This window comes from Macrobrachium rosenbergii, unplaced genomic scaffold, assembly GCF_040412425.1.
Source record: "Macrobrachium rosenbergii isolate ZJJX-2024 unplaced genomic scaffold, ASM4041242v1 13865, whole genome shotgun sequence".
NCBI classification, from domain to species: domain Eukaryota; kingdom Metazoa; phylum Arthropoda; class Malacostraca; order Decapoda; family Palaemonidae; genus Macrobrachium; species Macrobrachium rosenbergii.
In genome coordinates, this window is record NW_027100716.1 from 293,386 (window position 1) to 309,375 (window position 15,990).

The 15,990-nt window shown below is 36.7% G+C and overlaps 1 protein-coding gene across 1 annotated transcript in view; it reads left to right on the plus strand.

Moving 5' to 3' along the window:
- Window positions 1-15,990, plus strand: part of LOC136837811 (alpha-2-macroglobulin-like protein 1) — a 68,340-nt gene that overhangs the window by 44,191 nt on the left and 8,159 nt on the right. Inside the window, exon 17 of the mRNA XM_067102715.1 lies at window positions 2,822-2,955. Coding sequence (XP_066958816.1) covers window positions 2,822-2,955 — 134 coding nt within the window. The remainder of the gene's footprint in view (window positions 1-2,821; window positions 2,956-15,990) is intronic.

Below are 15,990 nucleotides of genomic sequence, written 5' to 3' on the forward strand. Positions count from 1 at the left end.
ATTTGTTAGCCGAGTCAAGTCTGAGAAAACTGCTTCGATGGGCATGGTTCAATTAAAATAGCATTTCCGAAGAGTTAAAACCCTACCATTATCGGTGATAGAAATTCATTTGCTATAACGTTGTCCCAGCTAAACAGTGTAAGTGAAGAAGACATCTGGTATGAGGCAAAGTGGTTCTTAATCTCGTAAAAGAATGTTGAACTTAATTCTCTGCAACACTAGTACCACATCCTACTTTATTTATTTATTTATTTTTTAAATAAATGGGATCTCTACTTTCTGCATTTCCCTTCACTATCTTACTCCTGACTAATGCTTCCCCATTCTTTGATTGAATGACAAGTCAGTGGGACTTTGAGTGAGCTTGTTCCATAATCACAAGGTTTCATCTACTGAATAAAATTTATAATAATAATAATTATAATAATAATAATAATAATAATTTAACATGAGTTCCGCTACAAAGTAATTCACTGGGAAGAATGGACTGTATTTAGTTTACATTATTTTCAATAACTACAATATTTAACTAGTCATATTAAACTTAGAATCGATTTCACTGTGCATTTAGTATTGTCTGCGTTAAGGAAAACATGAATTTAAATAAGGCCAACTGACAAACAAAGCCTTAAAATGCATTTGCTTATAAAGTTTATAAAAAAGACATTGTAGGTAAAAGACAAACTGTAAGTGAAAATAAACTTTTGTATCTCAGGACTCAACCAATTTCAAGGTTGTCTTAGCTAAATTAAATACTGCGGATAATAAAACTGGGACCTATGGAAAAGTGAAAGTATTTTATAATAATAAAATCCAAGTGGATCTTTCTTGTTTGTCTGCCCCAGTTGGGGGCAGGGTTGGTAGGGGATCGGCATGGTAGGGGAGATATGGTACATCCACCCCCACCTGCAAACTGGTTTGTCCACCCTAGTGGGGCAATGGTAGGTGACAGGATTTGCATTCGAGCTATCCACCCTCCTTCTGCAAACATGTTTGTCCTAGGTGGGGTAGGTATAATTAGAAGAAATGCTGTCAATTCCAGTGTGGGTAGCGAGAAGTTGGGGAAAACAAGCTCGCTGGTTCAATCAACAGAGCCATGTTGCATATATACACATATATGTATATATAATATAGTATATAGCACCCTATGCCTTTCAATAAAGAACTATATATATATATCCTGATGATCAGTAATATTATTTCCGTATCCATATATATTGTGTTTTGATTATTTCTATATATATATATATATATATATATATATATATATATATATATATATATATATATATATATATATATATATATATATATATATATATATATATATATATATATATATATGAATGTCTTTTCCTGTAATACCACAGTGTAATATGAATATAAAAATCCTGGGATAAAACACTATTTAAACGTTGCAACCATATATTTCGTCACTTGCTTCTGTGCCCTGTTCACTAGGACAGAATATGGACAGATGAAATCTTACAAGTTGGTATATATACAAAGCATATATAAAGGTGTGGCATTAAGTCTCCGATGGTATGCAATTGACCGTTTCCCCTAAGAGGGAGGAGAATTGTGGTGAATTCCCTAGTGGTTTTTTGGCCCATTAACCTAATCCCGTTTGGTGACGATTCTGGAGGTCGTGTTCTCTGAACTTTGGCCACCTTCTTCAGAAGCGGTCTGAGGACTAAAGTCTGGCATGTCGTCCGATTTCCAATGTTCTCGACAAGTTCAGCTGTTAGTTTGATTGATCATGCAGATTCAGCATCTTTCTTTTTGTACGGACAGCTAGTTTTGAAAATGCTCTGCCCCTCTCTGATATTAAAAATCATTTACTCACTGAAGCATATCTTACCGACCTTTTGTGCTCTATTATTCTTTAGAGCGATCTACCTGTCTCCCCTATATAAATCTCATATATTGCCGCATATCTTGTAAACTCCGGCTTCTTCCCTTTGTTATTTAAGTATACGTTAATGAGCGATATCCTGATGGATTTATATAATGGAAGATGAAATATTGTTAGACCTGAGTTGTTCTGTGGCTTTTTGGATGTTTTATCGTAAGGTAGCTTTGGATTAAAATCTATTTGTCTGTTGTGGTGGGACCTTGAAGTATATTTAATCGCTTTGTTGATAGCCTTCTTGATTATTGGAGGGTAGATATCGTTGCGTTAGGTGTTGGCGGATCGTGTTGAGTTCTTTGTCTAGGTAATGATTTGAACATATTCTAAGCCCCCTGAGGAATAAGTTGCACCCTACCATGATCTTTTCGGAGACATCGTAGTAGCTGAAGAAAAATGAATATAGGTAAAAGACAAACTGAAATTAAAATTCCTGTTTGTATCATATCTGTTCTGTTCTCATGATCAGTACATCAAGAAATGGCAGTTTTCCTTCCTGGAAATCGGACGACATCGACAATTAATCCTCAGACCGGATTCTGAAGAAAATATTTAGAGAATAAACCTCCAGAATCGTCACCAAACAGGAGTTAATGAGGCCAAAACCACTAGGGAATTGGTTATTCTCCTCCCTCTAGGGAGATAAACCACCACCTGCAAACTGGTCGGAGACTGCCCTGCCACACCTATATATGCTTTGTATATATACCCTTGGAAGGGGGATTTCACCTGTCCATTTCTAACCAGTGAACAAGGGCACAGAAGGTAGGGCAGAAATATATGGTTCCAACGTTTAAATAGTGTTTAATGGACCTTTTTATATTCATATATATATATATAAATATATATATATAACATTCAATATACATAGAGCATATATAATTTCAATAAAATAAAATTTCTGTCCTATAGGCTACCAGCGAGAGCTACTCTACCAGCACACTGACGGATCTTTCAGTGCATTTGGGAAATCGGACACCTCAGGATCTACTTGGCTGACAGCATTTGTGCTCAAGTCGTTCAGTCAAGCTGATAGTTATATTACTGTAAGTACACAAGTTCTATGAGTTCCACACAAACCAAGATATATATATGTATATACTGTATATATATATATATATATATATATATATATATATATATATATATAATATAAATATATATATATATATATATATATATGTAATTCTATAAAATAATGCCCTCTTTCTTCTCAATTCTTCATTTTTTTGATATGCTTGTAACTACGAAGCCGAAAGTATAAACGGAAGAAATTGAAGAGTTTGTTAACGCCGGTCGCGGGAAGAACCCGAATTCCATATTCACAGGGGAGGTCACGTTGCCGACCATATATGTCTGGTAAAAGTGACCAGTTATTCTATATATATATATATATCGTTATATATATATATATATATATATATATATATATATATATATATATATATATATATATATGTATATATATATATATATATATATATATATGTATATATATATATATATATATATATATATATATATATATATATATATATATATATATATATATATGTATATATATATATATATATATATATATATATATATATATATATATATATATATATATATAGATATATATATATATATATATATATATATATATATATATATATATATATATATATATATATATATATATATATATGTATATATATATATATATATATATATATATATATATATATATATATATATATATATATATATATATATATATATATATATATATATATATATATGCATATATATATATATATATATATATATATATATATATGCTATATATATATATATATATATATATATATGTATATATATATATATATATATATATATATATATATATATATATATATATATATATATATATATATATATATATATATATATATATATATATACATATATATATATATATATATATATATATATATATATATATATATATATATATATATATATATATATATATATATATAAAATATATATATACATATATATATATATATATATATATATATATATATATATATATATATATAAATATATATATATATATATATATATATATATATATATATATATATATATATATATATATATATATATAGAATCCACTGGGTCACTTTTACCAGACATATATGGTTTGGCAACGTGATTTTCCCAGAATATGGAATTGGATGCGCTTCCATGCGACCGGCGTTCACAGGCTCTTCAATTTCTTCCGTTTGGATTTCGGCTTCTGTAGTTACAAGCATATCCAAAAAGCGAAGAATTCGAGAAGTTAAGAGGGCATTGTGGCTATTAGAATTACATATATATATATATATATATATATATATATATATATATATATATATATATATATATATATATATATATATATATATATATATATATATATATATATATATATATACAGTATATACATATATATACTGTGTGTGGTACTTGTGCATGCATTATATGAGTGTGCTACAGAATACCCAAGTTAGGAAGTAACTAAAGATAATGATATTCCTGACTTTTCTTTGAGGTGAATTGTATAGGTGGAATATGAGTAGGCAGAGGCTGAATAAGTGAAAACATAATCCTAACTAAAATATGAAATATGGGCAGTGACTGAAAGTTGAATCGGGTGTGTTGCTCTGAGTCCAACTGAAGCGTAAAAGGTAATAAGTCAGTCAAAACATTATATCAATAATATGTCTTCAATGTCTTGTGAGTGATGGAGTGGAAGGTGTTTTGGAACAAAAGGGCTTTATAAACAGGAGGCACACTACTGTCGGAATAAGTATTAACATATATGGGAGTGTAGTAGCATACATATGAGGGTATTAATGCTGACATTACTGTATTTTGTTTCAGTCACAATAGACTATTCATGCATGTTATTGTAACAATGACTAAGGTTTTTATATTCCATTTTTGAAGTCACAAGTTACAAAAATGACATTCATCAGTTATATCAGTGTATGTGTGTATATATAAAAAATATATATATATATATATATATATATATATATATATATATATATATATATATATATATATATATATATATATATATATATATAAAGATAAAATTTGAAGGAAACAGAAACACTGGAGTGCTGAGGTCCTTTACTTAGAGACTGAAGAAATATAAAAGCATGTTTACAAAATTAAAGCTCACATAATTGACAGATGGGGATTATAAAGGAAACATATGTACCTGGAATCCAACACAATTGAAGAATTAGTAGAACTGCAAAACAGGATTAAATATTTAAGAGGTTTTACAAAGGATTAGGATCAACTGTTCAGAAGCAGGGACAGGACAATTAAAAGATTATACAGGGTCGTGACTGACCACCTAAAAATTTTTAGTACAACAAAATAATTATCTCTTTTTTTATACAATAATAACTTTTTTGCAAGATGAACATTTTTACAAATAAAAAATTATATTAAACATACGGGATATATAGAAAATATATATCAAGTAACTAACTTGTAATTAAGTCAGTGATTTTATTTTTAGGTCATTCTTGAACATTTTTCTTATACAGGGGTCCAAATAATACATGCCAGGGCTAAGATTAAAATTACAACTGGAAGTAAGCTGGATAATAGCGGACTCAAAATGAGATTTCTTTGAAGAGAAATCTTTCGATCTAAAATCACTGAACTTTCAGTCCAATTTATGCTGTGAGAGTTTTCATTAAATGAATGAATATGGCATTGGATGCTTGTCCAGTTTTGACAGAATACTTATGTTGCTTAATACGTACATCTAAATCTTTGCTAGATTGGCCAGTATAAAAAGAAGGGCAGTCCAAACATGGAATTTTATATATTATGTTGTTGTTTTCTTTAGGGCTAGTTTTTATTAACATTCTTTTGAGTGTGTTATTATAAGAAAAAACGAGATTTCTCTTCAAGAAATCTATTGGAGTCCGATATTATCTAGCTTTCTTCCAGTTGTAATTTTAATCTTAGCCCTGGCATGTATTATTTGGACCCCTGTATAAGAAAAATGTTCAAGAATGACCTAAAATAATATCACTGACTTAATTACAATTGTTAGTTACTTGATATATATTTTTATATATATCCGTATGTTTAATATAATTTTTATTTGTAAAAATGTTCATTTTGCAAAAAAGTTATTATTGTATAAAAAAAGAGAGAATTATTTTGTTGTACTAAAAATTTTTAGGTGGTCAGTCACGACCCTGTATAATCTTTTAATTGTCCTGTCCTGCTTCTGAAAGGTTGATCCTAATCCTTTGTAAAAACCTCTTAAATATTTAATCCTGTTTTGGCAGTTCTACTAATTCTTCAATTGTGTTGGATTCCAGGTAAAATATGTTTCCTTTATAATTCCCATCTGTCATTTATATGATCTTTCCTTGTAAACATAATTCCTATATTTCTTTGTAGTCTCTAAGTAAAAAGGACCTAGTGTCGAAATGCTCTGAGCAAGTCCAGTGTTTCCGTTTCCTTCGTGGATTTTATCTTTATTTATATATTCAACACGTTCCATATTTTCGTGATTCAGTTATACATACATATATATATATATATATATACACACACACACACACACACATATATATATATATATATATATATATATATATATATATATATATATATATATATATATATATTTTTATAAATATTACTGCTGTTCGCCCTCGAACATTTAGGGATAGAAATATCAGCCTGACTGAGACAGGAAATTGCTTTGTCCCACGCTAGAAGCGTCTTCAGTTCAAACTTTAACATCCGTTGGAGAAAGGAATAGGTAGCATTTAGGCATTTAACCCCATAGGCTGGAAAGTTTGTAAACAAAATATGCTAGGGCATTAGGGACCTAAACCTCAGAGAGGGTTTACGCTCAATGACCCTAGTTATGGTGGCCCTTAAGCTTTATTCTATGCATTCGACGATGCCTTTGTCAAGGTCGGATTGCCCGGGGCGGTATAAGCCCTCCTCTGGCGGGAACGAAGCGAGGTCGGGTCAGTCAGAGATATCCCAGCGGTCACTAAACGAGGGTGACGCTGCGTGCGTGTCCGAACGATATTCTTTATTACTTTCTCTCCTACGTCTATCTTAATTAGTGAATTGGGAAGACTGCCAGAATACGACTCCTGAGGTCCCTCGTTTGCGCAGCGACTCGACATTCACGGTAAGTCCGATTCTTGTTGAAGCTTCGTCGATTGACTAGTACTTTTCTGTATTTCACATTTTTTCTTTGTTTTCTTCCTTCAGCCACCACTTAGGTATATGTGTTTACAAAGTCTAGATTAAGCCTAATTATTTTATTGTTAGCTTCAACCCCATTATTCCAGTAAAATACCTAGGGATTTAGGGTAAGCAAAATCAGGTTAAATCTCGATGCTTTTGTATGCCTCGCGTCCGAATGTTTGGAAGAACCATTGCGTTTAAAATCAAATTCATCTCAAATATTCTTTGTTAAGGTTAATAACCCTTAACTGGCGACCTTTGGCTAATTAACGTCTGTCTTTGAGGTTAACTTTTGGCTTCAAGTGACAGGTTACGTGTAATCTTGGTTTGCAGGGCCGTAAAAATTACGTAAATTGAATAATACATGATCAACCAAGACTCTCACACGTAACATTGGCGACCTTGCCAGGATCTAAAGTACATTTTAGAGAAAGAATCTGGAGAAAAGGAAATTAAAATTACATTAATTCCAAAAAAAATAAAAGTCAGATATCGAACTCCATTTCATTCTTCCAAACAAGGAACGAGGCATAATAATAAGCAGTAAAGAGAATAGTTATAATAACAGGTAGTGAGAATTAGCCGTAGGTAGGAAGGGTGCGACTCGAGAACAGAGCGAGTCACAATTTGTAACGGTTAAGACAAGGGCATTTTACCGCGTTCGGCGTTCGAGAAGTCGTTCAGTAACGAATCGTAAGACCGAAAAAAGCGGAGCCCATTTCATGTACACAAAGTAATGTAGTAATCGTGTCGGCAATTCCGATCGTTATTGTTTGCATATAGCGGGAATCATTCAAAAAAACCGTGTCAGTGAAGTGGCGAACGAACGGAAGTAGTAATTGTATCATAAAATACATTTTCAGTAAAGTAAATTTGGTCCGTTCCAAATCACGCAAATCTATTCCATTGTTTTGTTTAGGATGTTTCACCACGAGAGAACGATAACAAAAGACACAAAGTTGTTTGGTAATTTAGTTTTCCATCCGTAACGTAAAACGCTATGCATGATTGGTATATTTAAAGTAAAATCTGGATACCTGCATTTGTTTCGTTCGTTGTTTGAATTTGTGCTAAAAAATACCGAAAATTCCCTACGCCGTTCGCGGTTGTTTTGAAATTGTTTAAACTAGAGTTACCGCCATTTGAGGTTGTCTTTGAAATTTAGGCCTAACGGGATTTTCCGCCATCTTAAGACCTTGTTATTGTCATTCTCTGTTGTGACCACTCTGCTCCCAGCCCTTTTGGAACTACTTTTTTTTGCGTAGTAGAAGTTAGACAGACTTCCTAATAGAAAAAAAAAACAAAAGATAATTTAGGCAGGGAAAGATAGGCCTTAGTTAGGAGTAATAACAAGTTCTTATACAAATACCTACTATAAAATCATATAAAGAAAATTTAAAATTTTTACGATAAACTTTTGTGACGTCGGCTCCCGGGAAAATTAAGATAATAAAGTAATCCCTAAGGAAGCCAAGACGACGCATCTATATCATTTTATTAAGATCCATGCCATTGTGCATGTATAAAATCTTTGTTTACATGTTCTCAAGCAGCAAGAAATTAGCTGATTGAAAATCTCTCTCTCTCTCTCTCTCTCTCTCTCTCTCTCTCTCTCGTCATTCAAGTAAGCATTCCTAACCTAAGTGTACGTGACCCTCTTCAAAGAAAGAACGGCCGACACTAGGCTAATTAATTCGAATACAATAAGCCAAATAAAAGAAACACCTCTGTCCCACAATAGATGAGGACAAGTTAAGAGTAATTACGATACAGTGATAAACTGTCGGTCACGAGTGAGGCCTGCTATCCAGACCAAAGCCAACAGTAGTTTTCACCCTCTGAAAAAAAGGGGCCAGCACTGGGGCCAGTACTGGGACCAGCCACTCACGAGGATCTTTAAAAAAAAAAAAAAAATTCACTTTATTCCACAGTGCCAATAATTTGCAGCACTCATCACTTGAATAGCTTACTTCTCTCTCTCTCTCTTTTTTACCTTCCCTTTCTCTCTCATTCGATTGTTGCACTCTGCAGGGGGTGTAGAGTGCCTTTCCTCCCATATAGCCTAGTTGGACTCCAGTAGAGGGTCCCTAGGAACACATTGGCACCATAGTGCCACCAAAAGAATCCAGAAAAATAAATAAAACAAAACCAAAAGGGAACACAGAAGAGAAAGTTCTTCTGGAACCTAACCTGCACCAGTGCCTAGGGATACTGAGTGCCACCAGTGTGACCTGTACACGGCACACCCAAACTACAGTGCCACCTTTGAAAGGGTGCCACGTCATTGAAGAGACACTTCCCTCGCTGCCCAAGTACGCCCAGTCGACCCGTTAGACGCCCTTCCCCACCAGAACCATGGCAGCAGAGCATTATAAAACCTTCCTGGGGCTGGGGACGGCGGCAGGTCTCACCGGCTCGGAACTTACTACCTGGGTTAAGGAGCAAGTGGACGACTTGGCCAAGCGGAGAAGGAAGAAAGACTCGAGCAGAGGAAGTATGAAGAAGAGCGAAGGGTGTATGAACGCCGAGCAAAGGCAGTATGAAGAGGAAAGAGAAGAAAGAAGGAGACAGCATGAGTTAGCCTGCAAAGGAAACTGAGTTAGCCCTAAAGGAGAAGGAGCTCGAGCTTGAGAGAGCGAAAATGGAGAATGCCGAAGCTATGGCTAGCCATCAAGCCTCCAGTCCTACACCTGCTGCATCAAACGCTCCAATTTCGAGCATCAATTCCCTAGTCCCCAAGTGGACTGAGGACGAGCCAGAAGCATGGCTGGAGGAGATCGAGGCTCTTTTCGATAACTACAGCACCACGGAGACGGAGAGAGCCTTAATACTAGCCAAGCATATGGAGGGAAAAGCCAAGGCAGCGCTTCGCTCACTGGAGAAGAGCCAGAGAGGCAACATGGCGGAAGTTCGTAGAGTCATTACTAAGGCCTACGAGATAACCCCAGAAAATGGAGACAACGGTTCCGAGGTCTTGCCAAGGAAGTCGGCTGGTCTTGGACGGAATGGGCATGTCACAAAACCCAGTCCGGTACGCTGGTTCGACTCCTTGGCCTGCACGACGTTTGAGGATCTCTTCAATCGGACCATGCTAGAAGACCTTTTCCAATGTGTGCCAGGGCCCCTTGCAGTATATCTTAACGATAAACAGCCCTCCACACTTATGGAAGCTTGTCGCATGGCTGATTCGTGGGAAACTTTCAATCAGTCGCATTGCACCTCTCAGAAGCGAATCATCCCTCCGGCCTACCTCTCGAACTACACTCGCCCGAAGAATGGACTGCCTAGCAAGACCCTGTGCAACTATTGCAAGAAGGGGGGCCACGCTGAAGCTGAGTGCCGATACAAACTCGGCACTAATAAGCAGCCTAACCCTACCAGCCAGAACACCGCTCCCCGATTCATCCGCTCAGCCCTCTCCTCCAACAGTTACTGCAGGCCACCGAGCCCATCCAAAAGGCCCGTGCAAATCCTGTGGGGCTGCTAGCCACTACAATGCTGGATCTCCGGCCTGTCCACATCATGTCCCCACCACCAAATTTGTCAACCTAATCAGCACTTCATTTTCTGCTGCTGGTCCGCACCGGATCCTTTACCCCGAGAGACTGGAAACCCAGCTCATCTCGGTGGCCCCTCTTCAGAGCACTAGCCTGCCAGTGACCCTTCCGGTCACAGTAGACACTGCGGCAGATATTAGCCTGATCGCCAGGGCCCAAGTGCCAGCCGGTGCTGTGGTTGACGAAGAAACGCGGTGGGAAATGAAGTGGATAGAGGGGCCACACCATCACCGTTCCCACGGTCCAACTCCAGGTTACGACACCTTGGGGCACGATACCCCACCGCCTTGGCGTGGTAGGTGGAATTCGGCCCGGGTGGCCTTCTTGTTGGGTCGGGATCTTCTCTGGAAGCCCGTCACCAACGCCACTCCGCAGCCACATTACCTCCTCCACGGAGGCCCCAGTTGTAACTCCCAAAATTGACAAACCTCCACCTTCCGCCCACCAAAGTGGTCCGCGGAAGGGGCCACCCAAACCTATTTCAGGCCTAGCCCTCTCCAATCGCGAAGGGCTGGCCCACCAAGAGGTCCTCCCCCTCCGCGAAGAGAGATTCAGGAGGAGCAGTACCGCTGCAGGACGTGCAAGCGGGCAGACCACTCCACAAATTGGGAGGGCTGCCCAAGCAAGCAACGCCCAGCGGACGCCCCCGAACAAAACTCTAGGAGAGGCTACGATCTCCTGCTGGGGCAGGAATCTCTGCCGCAGCCAAACCCAAGTCGTCCGAGAGGTATTGCACCTCCGGACCACTCATCAGGCATGCCTGACCCTCAACTGCTGCCAGTGCCACTTGCGAGCACTGAGCAGTGCCAGACTCCGTCCGCCACGGACGTTGAGCTACCAATGGAAAAGGCCCCTATGCCGGGTCTAAATCATGAGGCGAATCCTCCTCCGGGAGATTTAGGATTCCCCATGCAGTTGATCATCGCGACTGGAGAGCCTCCAGCACCCGAAACTTCTTCTTTGCAAGATTCTTCTTTGGAAAATTTGAATCCAGGATGAACCCTGGAGGATCGAAATGGTACCCCTCCCTTGGAAGACCAGGAACTGGCATCCTCGGACGCAGAAGTCGAGATCGCTCGCTCCGGTTGTCGCAGCAGCCGGAGTAGGGAGTCCTCCCGCAGCTTTTGCAGTTGCCCCTGACTTCGCGCCCGCTAGCCCTTCTGGCCTGTCCCCGGAGTCGGTGCTCTCATCACCTGCTAGGCCAGCTACTGATAGGCCTTGGAGGAAACCGAAGAAGAAGAAGGGGCGGAAGAGAGCCCAGTAGTTGCCGAGCTATACGCTCATCCTGGCACTAGTGCCCTCTCGGCACAGTGCCCTAACATCTAAGAGTGATCCTGGCCCCTTGCCCAGAGGAGGTAGCCAGTGTGATCTCTTCCTTTCATTGTGCATAGCCTAGGCCACCTTAAAGTACAGTACATCAATTTAGTAACCTTGTTCTTTCCACTTACCACCGAGCCGCAGTAATCATGTAAGTAGCCTAACTAATTTCAGTAATCTTAACTATTGTGAAACGAGCCACGATGCTCGTGACACGCATGGCCTAAGACCTCAGTGAGGCACCCATTTATCATATGAGGCAACCCTCATGAATTAACTAGTAAATTTTAATTGTATTAAACATAAACCATGTTGTAATTTAGTTAGAATGTTAACTCTTATGTTGGTGCTACGGTCGGGTTAGGATAGGTTAGGCTAGGGAATATCATAGAATGTACCACTAGGCTAGGTCTAAAACACATCATGATTGTAGGAGGTAGCCTATAATAACCGTGAGCACCTTCTAGTACTATTAGAATTAGGTAAAGTAGTGAATATAGCTCATATCCTATCTAGGGTTAGGTAGTTCTGTAGCTAGGTAGGCTAACCAGGACTAATCTGCTCAGGGGAAGGAGAGTAACCTACGAGAGGCGAACAGCTTGTTTAGTATAGACCTTCACGCCCGAAAAGGAGTGAAGGCCCTCTTAAAGGGGGGAGCTTTTATAAATATTTACGCTGTTCGCCCTCGAACATTTAGGGATAGAAATATCAGCCTGACTGAGACAGGGAAATTGCTTTGTCCCACGCTAGAAGCGTCTTCAGTTCAAACTTTAACATCCGTTGGAGAAAGGAATAGGTAGCATTTAGGCATTTAACCCCATAGGCTGGAAAGTTTGTAAACAAAATATGCTAGGCATTAGGGACCTAAGCCTCAGAGAGGGTTTACGCTCAATGACCCCTAGTTATGGTGGCCCTGCTTTATTCTATGCATTCGACGATGCCTTTGTCAAGGTCGGATTGCCTGGGGCGGTATAAGCCCTCCTCTGGCGGGGAACGACGAGGTCGGGTCAGTCAGAGAGATCCCAGCGGTCACTAAACGAGGGTGACGCTGCGTGCGTCCGAACGATATTCTTTATTACTTTCTCTCCTACGTCTATCTTAATTAGTGAATTGGGAAGACTGCCAGAATACGACTCCTGAGGTCCCTCGTTTGCGCAGCGACTCGACATTCACGGTAAGTCCGATTCTTGTTGAAGCTTCGTCGATTGACTAGTACTTTTCTGTATTTCACATTTTTTTTTGTTTTCTTCCTTCAGCCACCACTTAGGGTATATGTGTTTACAAAGTCTAGATTAAGCCTAATTATTTTATTGTTAGCTTCAACCCCATTATTCCAGTAAAATACCTAGGATTTAGGTAAGCAAAATCAGGTTAAATCTCGATGCTTTTGTATGCCTCGCGTCCGAATGTTTGGAAGAACCGTTATGCTTTAAAATCAAATTCATCTCAAATATTCTTTGTTAAGGTTAATAACCCTTAACTGGCGACCTTTGGCTAATTAACGTCTGTCTTTGAGGTTAACTTTTTGGCTTCAAGTGACAGGTTACGTGTAATCTTGGTTTGCAGGGCCGTAAAAAATTACGTAAATTGAATAATACATGATCAACCAAGACTTCACACGTAACAATATATATATATATATATATATATATATATATATATATATATATATATATATATATATATATATATATATATATATATATATATATATATATATATATATATATATATATATATATATATATATATATATATATATATATATATATATATATATATATATATATTATAAGGTGTTATAATATATATAACCATTTTACAAGTGTTTATATGTCTCTGTGAAAATTTTGATGTTTTGCTTGCAGATTCATCATTTGTTGTGGAGAGGGAGAGATATTTTAAGATTCTTATCAGATCACTTAGGTACATCCTGTATTTACTCAGTTGTTTGGGGTCCAGGAAGGCAAGCCCTCTTATCCTATCGTGATGAGCTGTCAGCCAATCGGCGAGATACCTATTTTGCCTTTATCATGTGTGTCTAACCCATGTTCATTAGCTGTGTCTGTGCTTATTCATTTTTGTAAACTGAGTAATGGAATGAGGAACAGTAAGAGAGTTGGAGATGACATGTTGACAGCCAGCCAGTTTTGGGTCTAAAAGCACTTCCTTTTGTTTGTTCAAGTGTGTAAGTGTCCCAGGAAATGTCTATCATAGATAGGAGATAAGGAGCTCGAATCTCCAGCCGTGTATGTATTCCATACATACATGTATACTTGTATGAATGTATGTATACTTTATGTATCATGTATTCTGGGAGGGCTTGTTGGAGTTAAAGGTGCAGTGCTGATCCAGAGTCAGACAGTTAGGATCAGGGGCTCCTGGCAATAGGTCCTGTCTCACTCTCTCTCTCTCTCTCAATTACTGTTTGCTGGTTACTATAATATTGGTAAAAATTTTGTTAAATTCACCCAAGGAGTGTATTCGTCTTATAAGAGGTTATCCAAGGTATTTGTGCTGTACAAATATTGTCTAAAGTGTGTGATGGTACATTTTTACAAAAGGTAATGTAGTGGTTACTGGGTTTTGTTATGTTAAGAGTTAAATTGATGTTCACGTGAAAAAAAATTATTATTTTGATAAGAGATGAGCATGTCTCTTATTGTGAGTTCTAATGTGTCTTGCTGCTAATTATATATATTTGTATAGGTCTTTGTGACTTGGCAGTGTTGTCTATCAGAAAGTCTTAGAAAGACGTGAGTTTAACTTTTGCTTTTTTAAAGTGAAGTAATCTTTTGAAGATTGATATCATCTTTAAGCATATTTTTTGGTGGTTGGTATATTTCCATTTTTGCATATTTCATTCTTATATGTCCGTGTTATCATATTACTATAATTTTATAATTACTGCGTTTCAAAGTTTTGTGCTGGTGATTTCTTAACATTTTGTTAGTGCCTACTTGTTATTGAGATTTTAGAGAATGTTTATGTGGATTCCAGTCAGTAATATTTTGATGATTGTTTGTGTTAATTAATCAGGTATATGCTTAAAACTTGAGTGATAGTTAATGGTTTGAATCTTACCTAACCAAATTGCTTTCTTAATAAATTAAAGTTTTGTGAATTAACTTGATTAAGAAATACTTAAATCTTACACTGTTGTTAATTAATAGTAAATCTTTTAAGACTGTGAACTTGGCATATGACTTTTGGACTTAGAAATAAACCTGTTTGTTTAAAGTTAAAAAAAAAAATAGCGTTTCATTTTGACCACCAGTAATTAGAGACATTAATGAATGTGTACAAGGTAAGAAGTGATGTATCTGTTTGTTCACCTGAGACTAATCTAGGTAAAATAGAACCAGAGAGACAGCTATAGTATTTGTTGAAGTGAGACGCATTTTACACTAGTCTGGATATAACTTATGAATTGTTGACTCACCCATAACTTGATAAAGTTGCATTGATTTTCTCAATTGATAAGTAAGTTTATGGGATCACTGTACCTTTAGAGATTCAGTCAAACATCTTTGTTATTAAGTTTCAAGTATCTGGTCGATGTGAGGTAACTTGTTGTTATTATTATTTGTGTAATAACCAGGTGCTTGATCACTTCACAACAATATATATATATAATATATATATATATATATATATATATATATATATATATATATATATATATATATATATATGTGTGTGTGTGTGTGTGTGTGTGTGTGTGTGTGTGTGTGTGTGTGTGTGTGTATATATATATATATATATATTATAATATCATAGGCAGTCCCAGTATAAAAACGGTTGTTTCATTCCTACATCGCGTTGTAAGCCAAAAATCGTTGTAAGTCGAGACATCATCAAAAATCATAGAAAACTTAGAAAATCTTACTTTTAATCCATTGGGTGTCTTGAAAACGATGTAACCTG